The sequence below is a fragment of the Camellia sinensis genome, chromosome 14, assembly GCF_055761805.1.
Source record: "Camellia sinensis isolate YWXY chromosome 14, ASM5576180v1, whole genome shotgun sequence".
Classification (NCBI taxonomy): domain Eukaryota; kingdom Viridiplantae; phylum Streptophyta; class Magnoliopsida; order Ericales; family Theaceae; genus Camellia; species Camellia sinensis.
In genome coordinates, this window is record NC_138974.1 from 67,504,406 (window position 1) to 67,522,805 (window position 18,400).

An 18,400-nucleotide genomic window follows, 5' to 3' on the forward strand; every position below is an offset into this window, starting at 1 on the left:
TTTGATTAGATATCGATAGTTATGTGATCAAAATAGTTTTTTGTCAATCGTTAATTTGTTCACCGTCCAATTTTTTTAATACGAAACTGATTTGATCATATAGCTATCGATATCCGATCAACGTGATTTTTTATAGGCATATAGTACTTGACGATTTCTACACATTAAACGATTCAAATTATCAAAATAGAACCCGTAATGACCCTCCACGAACCCAACAATACGTTCCAATCCGATCCCAAACTGGACAGAAGCCGTACCAAAAAATATATATATTTCAATCATTGTTGCAAGTAAAGTCTTTCTTCCCAAACACTACCCAGTATAAATAGAATCAGCCATCTATCAGCCACCATGCGGTGCTTTCACCTCTTCCGTCCTCTCTTTCTCTCTCTAAATTTAGCTTACAATTCCCTCTCTCCCATCATTCCCGATTTATTGTCCATCCATGGCTTCCCAACTTCTTCCTCCAAAACCCAGCCTCCACTTTCAATCCCCAAAATGGAGATTCTCTGCTAAATTCAATCCCAACCTCTCTTTCTTCTCCTTTCTACGCCCATCGACGATGTGGACTGCCTCTCCACCGGTGGACTAGCAGGAGGAGCGGACCACCACCACCACCACCACCACCACCACCGCACTCCGCCCTATCTCCTCCAATGCATCCGCCACACAATAACCACTTCGCATGGATGGTGCCCACCTTCGTGGTCATCAACATTGGCCTCTTCGCCCTCGCCTTGTACATCAACGATTGCCCTTCACACTCCACCGATTGTGTCGCCCAAGATCTCCTCGGCCGCTTCGCCTTTCAGAGCCTCAGAGAAAATCCCCTCCTCGGTCCCTCTGCTTCCACGTAAGCCCCCTAAATTCATTTGCGTTTTTTTTTTTAATTCTCCTTTGATATTTAATATAGATGTTCCACCTTGTTTTTGTGGTTGGTTTTATGAGTTATAATTTTAGCATATGATTCGATTATGCGATTCTATTTTGTTCCAGCATTGTTATTTTTTTATTTTTTTATTTCAGGTTCTTGATATTGTGTATTAGAATTTAGACAAAAATTAGAGAATTAGACAAAATTGGGGTGGGAATATTTTTCTCTTCAAATTTTGTAAAATTTCAAAAGAAAATTTTGACTGTATACTTAATTTTGAATTTTGTAGCTATATGCATGATTAATGTAATAAATGTAATTTCTAGCCTCCAAAATATTTGGGTGATTTTTTAAACAAGTAGGACACTTATGGTAAAATTTTGGTGATATTCACTGCCTCACCTGACCTACACACTAGTTTTTAACCACTATAATCGGTATGGTTCCATTTTGGTTTATCTGTGCCAGTGGCTACTCGAAGTGTAGATTCTGAGTTCTGGTAACTCATAACGACTAATTGACGCAGCAGAATACACTTGGAAATTAGATATTGTTCTAGTAGACGAAAAGGACGCTGGATGCCATGATAAAGATATAGCCTTGAATCTAGAAGGAAGAGAGTACTCTGAATATTATTGATAAGGTGTTGTATATTTTTTCCCTAAGACTTATATTTGTATTTATAATAACCTAAGACTTGGAGATCAAGCAATCTTGGACACCAAGTAATCTAAAATTAAGAAATTAGTCTAATTCTTGAAAAACAAGTAACCTAAAAATTAGAAAAACAAAATAAATACAAATTAAGAAAACTAGTAAGTCTAGTGTATTACAAGATTCATTGTCAAATACTAGATCAAAAATAGTTAAAATAAAAATATAGAAACTTCTAATGTTGACATTACTGTTCTGGAATTGCTTTTGCTTTGCGTGCAACACTATAGGAAGCATTTTACTGAAAAAAGAAAGTAGTTGCAGCTGTGAGAATGCCATCTTACTGGAATTTTGAAAGTCGATGAAAGCAAATTTGATTAATTTTGTGTGTTTGTCTTCTTGTAACTATCCATGGCGGTACGCTATAGTAATTATCATTTAGTCTAGACACATCAACGTTCTCAATCTCAAAGACAACAAAAAAATTTCAATCCTTTTGGAGTAGTCTTTTTCTTTAATTGGTTTGTGCCTTATTGGTCTTTTTTATTATGCTTTCATTCTAGACTTCTTGTTGATATTTTCTTTCTTGTTAAAATGTTTCAGTGGTGAAATTTTGCTTCATTATGCCTGGTATGATGAATTTATCAAGTTAGTTTAGCTTCTCTGTGAGGTCAGTAATGGGGAAATAGTGATGGGTGCACATCTATACATTCAGAAAGCACTAAAATTTTATTCTGTTCACTTGTAATTTCTTTCTTGTTCTTCCATGGTTAAGAGGCAACACCATGTTCAATCTTCTATACTCCTAACATACATGCCTGGAGAGTTTGTTCAAGGTTTGCCTGGAAAGTATGATGTTGAATGTGAATATATGTAACAAACATAGCTTGTACTTGCTAGCTGTTAATAGGGTTGTTAGGGAGAGTTATTTCCATTTGACTTATTCTGAAGCAGTGAACTGCCAACATTCATTCACAGATCCAGTAATGACTAATGGCTCTATTGTGGGATTATAAAAAAAACAATGCCCAAATAGTATACATTAATGTGTGTTTGGGAGGGGAAATATTGGCTATACACCTAACCTTAGGCATAGTGCACAAAGTGGTTGCCCCGAGACTTAAACCCATAACTTCAAGGTTATGAGGCCGAGATTTTATCATTGATCCAATGGTTACCCCACCCCTTAAAGGGAGATTATATGCTGCCTAAATTTTTATGTTTAATTTGTTCAGGCTACAACTTATGGGGGCTCTTGAGGTGAAGAAAGTGGTTGAAGAGCACGAGGTATGGCGCCTGCTCAGTTGTTCATGGTTACATGCTGGGGTCCTCCATGTTCTTGCCAACATGGTGAGTCTGCTATTTGTTGGCATCCGGCTTGAAGAGGAGTTTGGGTTTGGTATGTGTATTAAAATTCCCTATTTCACATTAAATATTAATTATGTCCTGATCATAATGAAACAGAAATAATCTCAAGATTCAAGCTTTTGAACTTTTCCTAAAAAAAACTTTGGCCTCCCAAAGAGTGATGTATGCATTTATTAATACAAAAGGGAACATGTTTAAAGCTCTTAGCCTTTAGGCTTTAGTTTTGAATAGTGATATTAGTGTATACAAACACATTTCTTTCTTGTTATTTCATCCTAGTTTGGAATAGTATGGCCCAGAGACAGAGAGCCTCAAGAGGGCACAACAAAGTTCCTTGATTCTTTAAACAAAATGTTCACACTAATGAAAAGAATGTGCCTAAGCTCCTGTATGAGGCTGCATTGTTACTGCTATTGTTATGATTTTTAAGTATAGGTTTGTAGTTTGAAGCCTTATTTTATTTGAGTTTAATTTCTACAGTGCAAATCGGGCTACTGTACATTATATCTGGATTAGGCGGGAGTTTATTGTCAGCTTTGTTCATCCGGACAACTATTTCTGTGGGTGCCTCTGGCGCACTATTTGGTTTACTCGGAGGCATGCTTTCGGAACTTCTTACAAATTGGACAATATATACCAATAAAGTATTTGAAAACTACACTTTCTTAATCTGAGCTTGCTATTTTATATCCCCTTTTTGAATCAGGTATAACCTTTTCAAATTATCTTACATTTTTTATTTTTCATCAGTTCGCAGCATTGTTGACTCTCATTCTCATCATTGCAATTAATTTAGCCGTGGGAATCCTGCCTCATGTGGACAACTTTGCACATGTTGGAGGATTTGTTACTGGATTTTTCCTTGGATTTGTGTTTTTGATTCGCCCACAGTATGCATGGGTGAGGCAAAGATATTCTCCTCCTGGTTACATTGGGATCAAATCTAAACCTAAATATAAGGTGTATCAGTTTATATTCTTGGTTATCGCTCTCATAGTACTTATTATCGGGTAACCTCTCTTTATCCCTTTTGGTTATATTTTTGTTCAGATGATACTATTGGTTACTTGCAAGAACCTTAATCACAACTTTATACTTAATCATCTGTAGGCTAGTTTTTGTTCTGGCTATCAATATCATAGTGGTGAATACTTAGATCTTGAATTAATACTACATACCACAATTTTACCCAAGAACATCAATTTGTGGTCCAGATTCATTCCAAGTATGAGCCCTACAATGCATGAGTTGTCCAGTTGAATCTGGACCACAATTTTCTATTCTGGGTAAAACTCTGGACAAAGTTTCTATCTAGGCATGTAGCCATACACTTAGATCTTAACTAGCTCAAAAGAAAAGTAATATGCTTCTTTATGCATAGTCTATCACAATGTGTACAGCTTTATTTGTCTCTTTCTTGTAGAGGCTTATTCTTTTTAGTATAGTTGATTTGCATTGAATTGTTTTTTACTTCACATTGGTTCATTCCAAGCCTTTTTTTTTTATTTTTTTTTATTTTGAGATTAAAAAACTATAAAATCATAAAAGGGGAGATAGCACAGAGCTGGACCAGCTTCTCTTCCGGTAGTGTGCATGTGTTTCAAACTTTCCAACTCACATTCCAGCTGCTTCAATTGATATGAGGACAGCCCGTTGTTTTGCAAAAAACAAATGGTTCCAAACTTCTAATCACAAACAGTAAAGAGAAAAAAGCAAGCACACACAGCGCAAAGATATACGTAGTTCAGCAATATGCCTAGGTCCTACGTCCACGAAGCAGAGGAGATCAAATCCTTTATGCGCAATAAGGATTATAGAGCTTTAAACCTCTCTACTTGTTCACAATACGGTCACTCTTACGCACTGAAACCCCAGATGAAAATTGCAAAACATACCTCCAAAACTTTGGGCCAAGGGACTACCCCCGAACCCCTCTATGGGCCTAGGTGAAGCATGATTGGGCCATTTACTTTGGGCTCTGGGTTTCAGCCTCGGCCCTCAGCCGTCTGTAAAAGGCCCCTTACCATAAATCTGAGTGTGCAAGTGGTCCTAGATAGACAGAAAGTGGCAATGGAGAAAGCTCCCGAGCTTGTTGGAGGATGTCGATTGTTTATGTTGATTGCATTGCATGCATGGGGAAGGGCCCTTTTTATAAGGAGATCAAACTGCAGGGGTCAACTCTGCATTGACAAATGGTTCAACCCCTTGTTTCAACAATACAGAGGTTCCACTATCTGTTGTGTCTATGCTTAGACCTCGAGGATGTAGTGGGTAGGTGTGTTAAGCCTTGGGGATCATATCATAATAATGCAGAGGTTAGTATGATATGATTTTCAAGGTGTCATGAGTCTTGGTGAAAACTCCTCTCCCTAAGACTAGTCAAGGTGAAGCCACACCAAGGGGATGGGCCTAGCAATCTTGGCATCCTTTAACTTTAGCCTCCAAGCCACAAGTCCTTCAACTTTCATCCTAGACTGGGTTGACAAAGTCTGAAACCACCGCGGGGGGAGGGGGGGGGGGGGGGGGGGGGGGGGGTTGTGGGTGTTGGGTTTAGGCATTCACTCGCTGTGAGCCTCTTGGTAAGAGCTATACTGTCAATCACTAGGGACCAAGTAGGGCAGCTGAATAGTCACCTCAGTGATAATCATTCGGGCAGGAATCCTCAGGTGAGCCAAGGGGTATTCCAAGCAATCGCTGACATTGCCTGGTGGTGGAGATGCGTTAATTATATTGAGATAATCAAGAGAGATGACTGCTTGAGTGGAAATACGTTGACTGAGCCAGCCTTAGTATTCTTGGGTAGGTGGAGGTATTGTGTACACTTGCCTTGGTCATTTTGGCTTGGCCAAGGAGGAGTATGTGGAGTGGAGATATGATATCGACTCACATGTCGGCTCACAAGTCCAATACATGGCATGCGATAGTCCACACAAAGATGACGTGGCAGTGCTAGTAGTGGAGGTGGACTCATGCACTTAAATGCTTAAACCAAAATGCAGCATACATTTCTACTTACAGCAAACTGGCTGAACAAATTCGTGTTGCTAGTCCCAGAAATTCTTGGGGAAAGGCACCTTGCATTTTGTGAATTTTCATTGCACTTTATGCTGGTAACTCCTATTAATTTTAAGGTGTGATGGCGGGCATTATTAATTCAGGGAGGTCACTAATGAATGCCATGAATTTTGACAGACTTACTGCTGGCCTAGTTTTACTCCTCAGCGGGGTTGATGGGAACAACTACTGTTCTTGGTGTCATCATTTGAGATGTGTCCCTACCCCTTTTTGGAAATGCAATTCAGAACAAGTCTATTGTGAGGTAACTCATTGTGCTAATTCTTTATTTATTTGTTTGGAAATGAAATTCAGAACAAGTATTGTGAGGGAACTAACTCATTCTGCCAATTCTTTATTTATTTCTTTTTGGTGTGCATTCTTGTGCGTGTGTGTGTGTGAGCGCGATGAATGAGAATTCAAATGACAAATAATGAAACAATGAGATCTCTCAAGCAAATATGTCATCGATGCTGTCAGAAAATCCATTGGGATTTGTCTTCTCACAAGATATCTTTGAGCTGATGCACAATCTAGGCTAGCCAATCCAATGCTTCTGCTTTATTTGCTTCTCTAGAGACATGACACATTTTATGATGATCAAATATGTGCATTATAGGATTCTTGCACTCTTCCGTCAAAAGCCACATTTTCCAACGAATCTTATTTTTGCCATTAAAATATTTTTAAAATTGGAAAGTCTCCCTGTGTAATATAACGTGTTGTAGCCTAATTGGATAGTTTGAAGAATTTCATCTTTTGGCCTTTTTCTTTTCTTTAGTTTTTTTGAAAAACTCATCCAACTTGAAAACAATGTAAACATTTTTGTTTGATTCTCCTTCTCTTTTACTACTGATCATATGGCTGTGTTAGCTACTTTAAAATGATGTCACAAATAAACAAAATTACATCTTGGAAATAAATAGAAACAACCAACTGCTCTCATGATTGTTATACTAGTTCTAAAAGAGTGTCGAATAATGTATGAAAGTGGAATATGGATAAGCGATTAAAGAATATCATTGCTATAAAAGTATCTCAATCTTCCTGTTCCCCAAACAGTGAGAGGTGTGGGACAATTTTTGAATCATCATGTTATTAAACTGCATTTCTCTTGATATGGGCAGTCTGAAATATTAAAAAGAGACACATCAAGAAAGATTAGCAATGAAAGTCCTGAACCAAATATAAATAAAACTAAAAAAAGTTCTTATCACATGGGTTTAGGATGAGCTTGTCTATTATTGGAATGGAGAGTTCAATCTGTGCTTTAGTACTTACTTTCTGATCTTGTCCTGTGTGCATGTACGATGGATGGTGTTGCAGTCCAACATCTCTGGAAACCAGCTGAACTTGAAATGCCTAAGCAATAGGAAGAGCAAACTTTACACTTTGGAAGGTACTTACGATACTACGTATTTGGAGCATCTGTGTTCCGAGCTTTGCAGTTGATGTAAACACAGGCACATAGGAGATCACTGAAGACAGTTCAAGCCATGCTGTTGAAACAACTTGGTTTGCTTTGAAATTGTAGATCTGAGTGAGGTGTTTGATCAAGCCCTGTCGTGTTTCTGGTTATTGGTGCATCTGCAGATAACCCAAAAAAAAAGAAGGCACGCTATCAAAAAAGTGGAATAGAATGTAAATTTGCTTCATGGTAGCATTGTAATTGTACAGTTAATCAAACACAAATAAGTAAATTATAAATAAATTTATCTATATTCTGCGTCTGTTATTTCTCTTATAGCTTTTCACCGATGGCTCCTAGGCTCCCAAAAAAAAAAAAAAATCATCTATTTTTGTTAAGTGAAATCAATAGAAAAAAAATATTTAAGTCATTAAACTCAATATAGATATACATAAAAGATCTAGTTTCTCTCATATTGGGGATCTAACTTGAGATGACATTTGAGCTTAATTGGCCCATTGTAAGCCCAATTTCGGTAATTCAAACTATTTATTTTTTAGAACTCGTTGGGAAGAATATTCATATAAAAAATCAAGGCGATTGGAATTCAGTAGTTATATGTTTGAATCACATTTATCTTTAAAAAATGAATGATTATTTTTGAAATTATATTTGCCGTCTATTTTTTCTAACCTTCTAGTTTCTTCTAAAAATACAAGGAATGTTAGTTTGTTATAAAAATATTTACCTATAATTAGAATTTCTATTTTTTCTCTTTCTTCATTGTAAAATTTTTATAATAATCAAATTCATATAAAACATATTTTTTTTCCCTTTCACTTCACTTTCTACCTGTTTCATCTCCTATTTATTTCTTTCTAGTAAAATGCTATTTTTTAAAAATAAAAAATCGAGTATTATTTATTATACATAATTTGTTACAAAATATATAATTTTTTAAAATATTTATGGATAAATTACATTGGCACCCCTTGACGTTTGTCTCTAATACAAGTACCCTATTACGTTGTGAAAATTACATCCTTCCCTAGGATTTAAACTTCCATTACAATTTAATTATTCTATTACTCAACCGTTAAGTTAACTAACAGAAAAATGTAATAAAAGAAATTAATTTTAAATATGCCTATTTTACGCTTGTTTTCATATATAAAATTAACAAACAATTTATCATTTAAATTTTTTTTATATGTCTTAGTCGTGATATTTGGTTATGACTTAGGGCTGGTTTGGCTTATCCTAAATAAGCCAAAAAGTCAAAAAGTTATTCCAAAATCCAAAAAGATATCACTATTCACCAAAAAAAATTAAAAAATCAATTTTCTTCAAAAAAAAAGTACACACCGAATTGATGTGTGTGCAGCTGCTGTGTGCGGCAGTGGAGAAAAAAGAAATGATTGGGTGTGGTTTTTACACACACCGTTGTTCGTCCTATGGGGGTCATCACGGGTCCCGTTTTGATAATCTGAACCGTTCAATGTGTAGAAATCGTCGAGTACTATATGTCTGCAAAAAATCACATTGATCGGATATCGATAACTATATGATCAAATCAGTTATGTACAACAAATGGATGGTGTTATAATTAATGATTGAAAAATAAATAGATCTGATCAGATAGCTATCGATATCCGATTAACGTGATTTTTTATAGGTACATAGTGTTCGACGAGCTACACACATTGAACGGTTCAGATTATTAAAATGGGACCCGTGATGACCCCCACGGGCCAAACAAAACCGTCTAATGCTTTGTGCAAAAATTAGCCAATAATTTCCAACTCCAATTGAGTCTGCCGGTTGTACAGCCAGTTGTATGGCTAGGGCCCACTACTCTCTTATCATCTCTTACACACTTTTTTTATACAATTTTTTAATACACATTTTTCCATAAAAAGTCAAAAATTTAACCCAAACCTCCATATATTTTTTTTTGTCTTTTTTAGTCCAAAAAGACAAAAAGTGCATTTTTTTAGGACACCCCAAACCAGCCCTTATTATGGTATTACTTATAATTATTGATTATAATATTATTTTGATTTGGATTCAAAAGGTATTTAGTTATGTCTAATGCGATATTTAATTATTACTATTTTTTTTTAGTTATGATTGAAAAGAATCTAATTATAATATTTGTGATAATTAACACCACAAAACTTGTGTATCATAGTATTATCTAAATGTTTAATAGTATAATAATATATGTATTATTATTAAATGAATTTTTATAATTCTTTGCAAATTTTCTTTACTCATCTAGTAATTTTTTTTAAAAAAAAAAAGATTTTTTTTAATATGAGTAAAATAGACATTTAAAAAAATTAATTTATTATATTAATTTTTTGGGTTTTTTTTTTTTTTAAAGATCCCTGGTATTAAGATTTTATAGCATAAATGACATCTAATAATTTTATAATGTCTAAGGTCCCTCAATTTGATCCAAAGAATTTCTCTGGACTTTCCAGAGGAATTTTATCCAGAGAAATTCTCTCAAATCCAGAGAAATTCTCTATTTCTCTCCAGAGGAATTTCTAGATTATGTAAAGAACTAACAGCTATGGTTTTTAACTCAAAAAAAAAAAAGGTAAAACAACACCACCACCACCACCAGTACTGACGCAAAGAGAAATGTGCACACCGGACAGATCATGCACAAAATTATTGCACTGAGTACAACCAAGAAACAAAATTTCTCTAGACTTTCAAATTTCTTTGACCCACTCTCCAGAGAATTTCTCTAGCCTTCCCTCCTTTCCAAAGAAATTTCCTTTTTCTCCAGAGAAAATTGAAATTTCTCTGAACAAAATTGTTTGCTTCTATAGAATCCTTTCTCTGTGAAACCAGAGAAAATTCAAATCCTTTACTAAAGAAAATTTAAAATCTTGTACCAGAGAAAATTGAAATCAAAAAAAAAATTTCCAAATCCTTTGCCAGTTGAATAGAAGAGAAAGAATGAGAAGTGTAATATATATACTAATAGTATATAACCAAAGTAAAGTACTCACCAAAGAAAATTCTGGACCAGAGGCTGAAACCCATAGAAAATGCGTCCTCTATTAATTTGAAAAGTTACTGCAAATAAATTGCTCAAATTCATACATTTCGCACTACCAATGGCCGACATACATACGCAGCTCAAACAACAAAAGCTATTAGAGAGGAAGAAAGAGATTCTAGAAAGAGAGTTTGAGATTCCAGATAGAGAGAGAGAGAGAGAGACAATGGCACCAAACTATTTGCATAAAGTACCCATTTGTTAACAAAAAACTATACAAAAATGTGAGATATATTTCATTACCATGATCAACATGTGCAATAACAGACATGTTATGGATGTTATGTTTGTAGTCCATAATCCTACAGAGTTCATCAACCGTGAACTTTACCTGCAAATATTAGGTAAATTACCCCATAAGAAAACACTTACCACAACATTGGAAACTGACTTCAGAAAAAATTTAAAGTTACCATTGTGATGACTTTTAAATGCTATAACACGAAGTACTAGTTTGAAAGATGTTTGTCCAGGAACACCTAGAATGATTCACAGTTATCAGCAGTGACAAGTGCGTGGGTGAAACTAGGCGCTTGGGTACTCGATTCTGAAGAGCACGAATCGAAGCTTCAAAATGAAGACAAGAACCATTGTGCCAACGGTGGCGACACGGCGGACTTCCCTTCTCTTACGACAGCGAAGACGAAGAAGAATAAGCCCCAAAAAATCCTTCTCTTCGAGTTCAACAACCCTACCCCCTGCCAAACCCCTCACCAATATAAATCTGATGTTGCTTCCCACCGGTCCACGTGAGTGAACCGTTGAGGAGCTCGACCGGCCTAGGCTCGGCGGTGATGGTTTTGAGATGAAAGAAAGAGGAAAGTGTGATAACTCTCACCATTGTTCACTGATTAACCACTGAGTACTGCTAAACTGAGACTAAACATGTTAATTGACTGACTGACTGAAATCCTGAACTGATTGATTGTCTATATCTGTTTAAGTGCATCTTTATCTGTTCGACTGTTAAACTATCTGTTAATGTTTTATGTTTTAAACTGCAAATTGAATGCCTTATCGGCGGCCGAATCTGAAATTGATTAGTGATATGTATCATAATTTATGTGATTTTTTTGGCATATTTATTTGAAATGGGATTTGGTATGATTAAATTAGAATAAATATTGATAAATTGCACTAATTGGCTTAATCCAAAACTTTGTCACTTAGTGGCCCATTACTTGGAACATTTTTGAGCTCTCCTCATTAGACACAACACATTTCATCAGCCTTCTCCTTGCTATAGCCGACTAGAGAGAGTGAGAGGAATAGAGTGATTTTAACAATTTTAGCTTGGTGATTTGAGGAAATTGAAGGTTGATTTCATGTTTGGACTCTTACACCTAGAATTAGAGGCTTAAGATAGAGATTATACCTTCTTGTTCATGTATTCAAGTTATATGTTGCATGGTTTATGGAAGTCTAGAGATTAAGGTCATGAATTAGCTTAATTTGTTGAATCAAAGCTTAATCTTTGCATGCATTCTTGCATTTTGAAGTTGTTCTTCACAAATTTGCCACATGCATGTTCGTATTTTGAGTATAGTTCATGAGTTTACTATGTTTTTGGAAGAATTAGCTCATTAGAGCATGTAATTGAAGCTTTAATCTTGGTTAAATACTTGCATGTCACATTAAAGCTATGTTCTTGAAATTTGGTTCAAAATTGTGTTTAATTGAACTACCCTTGGGCTTTGATTTCTCAAATTGACCTTTGAAACATGTTATACTATGAGTTTTGAAGAGTTTTCCAGAAAATTGGCCCAAGAGGATCGAATTTGGTGTTTTAAAACTTGGTTTTGAGCTTGAGGTTCGAATCTGGAATTTCCAGAATTTGGACTTCCGCTCGAGCGAGGTTACTGGCGCTCGAGCGGGAAAATCGTGTTCCCAGCACTTTCATCTATTTTACAGTCCGCTTGAGCAGGGTATTTGACGCTCGAGTGAGGACTTGTGTCACACGCTCGAGCAGGTATCGAGCGCCCATCGAGCGTGATTTTCACTCATCCAGTACTTTTGGCATGTTTTACAGTCCGCTCGAGCGGGGTAACTTGTGCTTGAGTGTAGAATTTTGTTTGCATGTCCGCTCGAGTGGGGAAACCCACGCTCGAGCGGGACCTCTGTTTTCTGAAAGCCTTGAAAATATTTTCTAAGTACATCCTTGCATTCCCATTCCATTCTAGGCATTCTTAGGCCTAGTTTAAGGCATCTTAATGAGGATATTGATGTAGAACCACATTGAGTCAAGATAGGGATTAAGTTACTATTTTTCCAACTGTGTAGCTTAGTGTGTGTTCATTCTGTAACTGTGTAGGATTGGCATCCGGAGACGCGTACTAGCTTATCTGTAGCCCAGAACTCTGTGAGTAACAATGTTATGAAGATATATTCGAAAATGAATATTTTCTGAATGATCAACTGAACTGCTTTCTGAACTGTTTATTGTTAACTGAATGAATGTTTGTCCTCTATTCTGAACTGTATTGTGGCATCCTTAGCAACTACTGTTACTGTTACTGCTACTGTTACAGAGATCTCTGTCAGTTCCTATTTTGGAACTTCTGTTTACTGTTATGATAGCCATCATTGACTGTTCGGTTTTTCAAGACCTACTTTTTATTGTACTGTTCTGCTAATGGATGTACCACATATGACTGTTATGACGGAATGACTGATACACTGAATCAATTGACTGTTTTCAATACTGAAAGGACATTCATTCTTAACCTCTTTACGCACTATGTTATTCATTGGGCTTTAGCTCACTGTTTATATATATATATAGGTGTTCGGGCACCAGATCGAAGCTAGGAGCGTGGGTTAGACTCCCTTTTGTCAAGGCCAACCATTGTGCCTCACTGCAAGGTCTCGAGGGTGTCAAGCTAGGGCTTTTGTGGTGTTTTAGTTTTCCCCCTCCTTGGTTATGTTCTGCACAGACTGAATGTTTTTGTACTGTACTGTTTTAAATAGGGATTAAGTCCCTGTCCTAAATGATTGTATATATTGTACATGTATGTATAGACTGTTCTGTTATGAATGTGTATATATATGAAAAGTCTTTTTGCAAACAGACTGTCACAGCTCATTGGACATTGTCTATTTACTGTATTGGCTTCCGCCAGCCCTTGTACTCTGTATTACTGTATTACTATTGAGCAGACCTTCGGTAATCTCGGATTACTGGCCGATTACGGTACTAAACCCATAGGGGCGGGTTTGGGTCGTGACATAGTGGTATCAGAGCGATACGTAAATCACGAGTTATACCGCACACACGTGTCCAAATGAGCTATAGGATGTCCTAGAAAAGTGATTGGGGCATTACATGAGCATGATAAGTATGTGTGGCTAAGACATGAATATAACTGTTAGTGTGATAATCTGTCTACGTATGCAACTGCCTTTGTTTATAATTGTTATAACTGCCTATAATGAGATGGACAACGCAAGAAATGTCGATGAAACTGAATCCTCTGAGGCAAGAATGGCGAGGTTTGAGAGAATGGTGGAACTACTAACTGAAAGACTAGGGCAACAACAAAACTAACAGCCCCACCTCCTCCAGTACAACCAGAGCCACCTATAAATGATGATATCATAGCTTTGACACAGAAATTTAGTAAGATGAAACCGCCATCCTTTCAGGGAGGCCTCGAACCGCTAAAAGCTGAAGCTTGGGTTCTTGAGACTGAAAAGTTATTTGAAGTTTTTCCATGTTCTGAAGCACACAAGGTGTTGCTAGCTACCTTCACCTTACAAGAAGAAGCTAGAAGGTGGTAGATGTTAATCCATGATACAAATACTGTCATGACCTGGGCTCAATTTAAGGAGTCTTTCTTCGAAAAGTACTTCCCTCAGCGTGTCAGGGACAGAAAGGTGACTGAATTTGAACAACTGAAACAAGGTACCATGTCCGTGGCTGAGTATGAAACAAAGTTCACCGAACTTGCTAGATATGCACCACACATGGTGGACACCGACTACAAGAAGGCCAGGAAGCTTGAAGGCAGCCTCAATGTAGAAATACTGGACAGAATCAATGTGCTAAAGTTACTGAAATATGTGGAGGTTCTTGACCGAGCCATTATGGCCGAAGCAAATATCGAAGCTTTGAAATAGACTGAAACACCCGCAACTGAATGGCGCGAGAAGAAACAGGGTTTTAAATTCAAGAAAGGCAGAAACAACCCACTGAACAAAAAGCAAACCTCAGGGTTAACCACCAGCTCCAGTTAGGGAAGTGGTTCCATACCGCCCTGTTCTGAATGTGGTAAGAAACACAAAGGGGTTTGTTATAAATTATCTGGTGCTTGTTATAGGTGTGGCAAGGTTAGCCGCATGGTCAAAGATTGCCCTTCCACTCCTCAGGGCAATAGTAAAGCTGCACCTAGCACAGCAGCATTAACAGCTGCACCGAAACCTAATCCGAAAGCTACCAGGAAAGAGCCTATGAGGCAAGGCCGAGTGTTCGCACTCGTACTGGGAGATGTATAGAATACCGAGACCGTTGTGTCAGGTATCCTCTCTATTTGTACTCAAAATGCTTATGTTCTGATTGATTCGGGGTCTACACATTCATATGTATCGCATGCTTTTTCGCGAAAATTGAATAGACCATTGGAACCCATAAATTACTTGTTAGTTGTATCTTCACCTGTTAGGGGACCTATGACTTGTGCTTATATGTACCCTGCATGTGAAATTATTGTTGGAGAGGCACATTTGTATATTGATTTACTAACATTGAACATAGATCATTTTGATGTGATATTGGGAATGGATTGGTTAATAAAATATTATGCTACCATAGACTGTGTAACGAAACAAGTAGTTTTCCGTCCACCTGGTTTGCCTGAATTTGTGTTTAATGGAGTTGTAGTAGTACCTCCCCCGTATCTAATTTCCTCCATGAAAGCCTTCAAATTGATTAAGAAGGGGTGTAAAGGGTATTTCTGTTCTGTCTTGACTGTGCCTACTGATGTTAAAACTGATGTGAACAGTATTCCTATAGTCAGAGAATTCCCAGATGTATTTCCAAATGATCTTCCAGGGGATTTGATTGATAAGGAGATTGAGTTCACCATTGATGTGATTCCGGGTACACAGCCAGTGTCTAAAGCTCCTTACCGAATGGCTCCGACTGAACTAAAAGAATTAAAGGTGCAACTGCAAGAATTTTTAGATAAGAAGTTCATCAGGCCCAGTACTTCACCGTGAGGCACACCTGTCTTATTTGTGAAAAAGAAATACGGCTTACTGAGACTTTGTATCGACTACCGTGAACTGAACAAGATAACTGTGAAAAATAAATATCCATTACCGCGTATTGATGACTTATTTGATCAGTTACAGGGTGCTCAAGTGTTCTCTAAGATTAATCTCATATCCGGACACCATCAGCTGAAAGTTAAACCAGAGAACATTGACAAAACTGTTTTTCGAACGAGGTATGGACATTACGAATTCCTTGTTATGCCTTTCGGAGTTACCAATGCACTTGCTGCATTTATGGACCTTTTGAACAGAATTTTTAAACCATTCCTTGATGACTTTATTTTTTGTATTTATTGATGACATTTTGATTTATTCTAAAAGTAGAGAAAAGCATGAACATCATCTGAGACTTGCCTTACAGACCCTAGGAGAACAGAAACTATATGCGAAATTGAGTAAATGTGAATTTTGGCTTGATCATGTTATGTTTTTGGGACATGTTATCAGTAGAGATGGTATTTCAGTTGACCCACAGAAAGTTGAGGCAGTAGTAAACTGGCCTAGACCAACAAATGTTACGGAAGTCCGAAGCTTTTTGGGGTTAGCCGGGTATTATAGAAGGTTTGTCAAAGACTTCTCCAAAATTGCCTTACCATTGACTCAACTGACACAAAAAGGGATATCATTTGACTGGACTAACCAAAGGGAATCAGCGTTCCAAGAGTTGAAAACCCGACTTGTGACTACATCGGTTCTTACCCTACCTTCAGGTACAGATGGTTTTACCATTTTTAGTAATGCTTCTCATAAGGGTTTGGGATGTGTTTTAATGCAGAATGGGAGAGTTATTGCCTATGCTTCCCGACAACTGAGACTGCATGAAAAGAACTACCCAACCCATGATTTAAAACTTACTGCAGTAATATTTGCACTAAAAACCTGGCGTCACTACCTTTATGGGGCGACATGTGAGGTGTATACAGACTACAAGAGTTTGAAATATTTCTTCACACAGAAAGAACTGAATATGAGGCAGCGAAGATGGTTAGAACTGACAAAAGATTATGATCTACAGATTTTTGTATCATCCGGGGAAAGCTAACACCGTTGCCGATGCACTGAGTCGGAAATCGATTGGAAACTTAGCCTGTTTACTCACCGGACAGAAAGAGTTGCTTTGTGACCTTGAGAAATCTGAAATTAAGATTGTTTTGCGAGAACAAGGTGGAACAATAGCTGTTATTTCTGCTCAATCGATACTGATTGAAGAAATTAAAGAGAAATAGCAACATGATGACTTCTTGAAGAAGATCATTGAAGAATGAGAATCTAAACCGAGACCGGATTTCAAATTTAAAAGTAATGTGCTGAAATTTCAGGGAAGATTATGTGTACCGAATGATTCTGAACTGAAAAGGAGAGTTCTGCAAGAGGGTCACAATTCAAAATTGTCTATTCATCTAGGAAATACAAAAACGTATCAAGACTTGAAATTGAATTTCTGGTGGCCGGGAATAAAGAAAGAAATTGTTGATTTTGTGTCAAAATGTCTTCATTACCAACAAGTTAAAGCCAAACATCAACGACCTGCAGGTTTACTGCAACCCTTACCGATACCAGAGTGGAAATGGGAACATATTACCATAGATTTTATTGTTGGTTTACCTCGCTCCAGTAAAGGTATGGATTCAATTTGGATTATCGTTGATAGATTAACTAAATCTACTAATTTCTTACCTGTCAAAATAATTTATAATGCGGACAAATTGGCTATACTCTATATTGATGAAATTGTGAGACTGCATGGAGTGCCTGTGTCCATTGTTTCTGATAAGGACTTGAAGTTTACATCGAGATTCTGGCAAAGCTTACAAACTGCATTGGGTACTGAACTGACTGAGTAGTGCATACCATTCTCAGATAGACGGTCAGTCAGAAAAGACCATCCAGACTCTGGAAGATTTACTAAGAATGTGTGTTCTTGATTTTCAAGGAAATTGGGAAAGTCATCTACCGTTGGCTAAATTTGCCTACAACGACAGCTTCCATTCAAGTATTGGAATGGCGCCTTTCGAGGCATTGTATGGCAGGAAATGTTGATCTCCGATCTGCTGGGCAAAAGTTGGAGATGGGCCTTTGCTTGGGCCCGAGATTGTGTACGAAACTACAGAAAAAGTAAAACTGATCCAACAGAGATTGAAAACCGCACAGAGCCGACAGAAAAGTTATGCGGATGTCCGAAGGCGAGACAGAGAATATGAAGTAGGTGATCACGTGTTTGTAAAAGTGACACTGATGAAGGGCCAGACCCGTTTTGGGGTTAAAGGCAAGTTAGCGCCGAGATATGTCGGACCATACGAGATTATTGAGAAAATCAATCCGGTGGCGTATCAAGTAACGCTTCCTCCTGAAATTGAGCATATGCATAACATGTTCCATATTTCAATGTTGAGGGGATACCTTCGGGATCCCTTCCACGTGATTGAGCCTACCCGTGTAGTGCTAAGTGATGACTACACTTATGAAGAGCAGCCCATTCAGATTGTGAACAGACGGATCAAGAAGTTGAGAAGCAAAGAGATTCCGTTAGTGAAAGTTGACTGGCAAAACCATGGTGGCGTCTATGCCACTTGGGAAAAGGAAGATGACATGATGAAGAGATATCCTGGACTATTCCCACTGAATCCTGTTTTCTTCCAGAATGAAAGTAATTCGAGTTTGGAGGACCAAACTCTTTATAAGGAGGGGAGAC

The 18,400-nt window shown here is 37.3% G+C and overlaps 1 protein-coding gene across 1 annotated transcript; it reads left to right on the forward strand.

The window, feature by feature from the left end:
• Positions 1-324: 324 nt before the first annotated feature.
• Positions 325-7,683, forward strand: LOC114278414 (RHOMBOID-like protein 1). The gene is made up of 6 exons (XM_028220455.2): positions 325-856; positions 2,767-2,930; positions 3,380-3,543; positions 3,650-3,909; positions 6,092-6,218; positions 7,280-7,683. The coding sequence occupies exons 1-6, from the start codon at positions 660-662 to the stop codon at positions 7,403-7,405; spliced, it is 1,038 nt and encodes a 345-aa protein (XP_028076256.2). The 5' UTR covers positions 325-659; the 3' UTR covers positions 7,406-7,683.
• Positions 7,684-18,400: the final 10,717 nt, after the last annotated feature.

Bases quoted from the DNA above. Each gene is read 5' to 3' on its own strand.
- LOC114278414 (XM_028220455.2), top strand. From the start codon at position 660: ATGCATCCGCCACACAATAACCACTTCGCATGGATGGTGCCCACCTTC. The intron at 2,931-3,379 runs GTATGTGTATTA...TAATTTCTACAG, and splicing joins TGAAGAGGAGTTTGGGTTTG to TGCAAATCGGGCTACTGTAC. The intron at 3,544-3,649 runs GTATTTGAAAAC...ATTTTTCATCAG, and splicing joins GGACAATATATACCAATAAA to TTCGCAGCATTGTTGACTCT.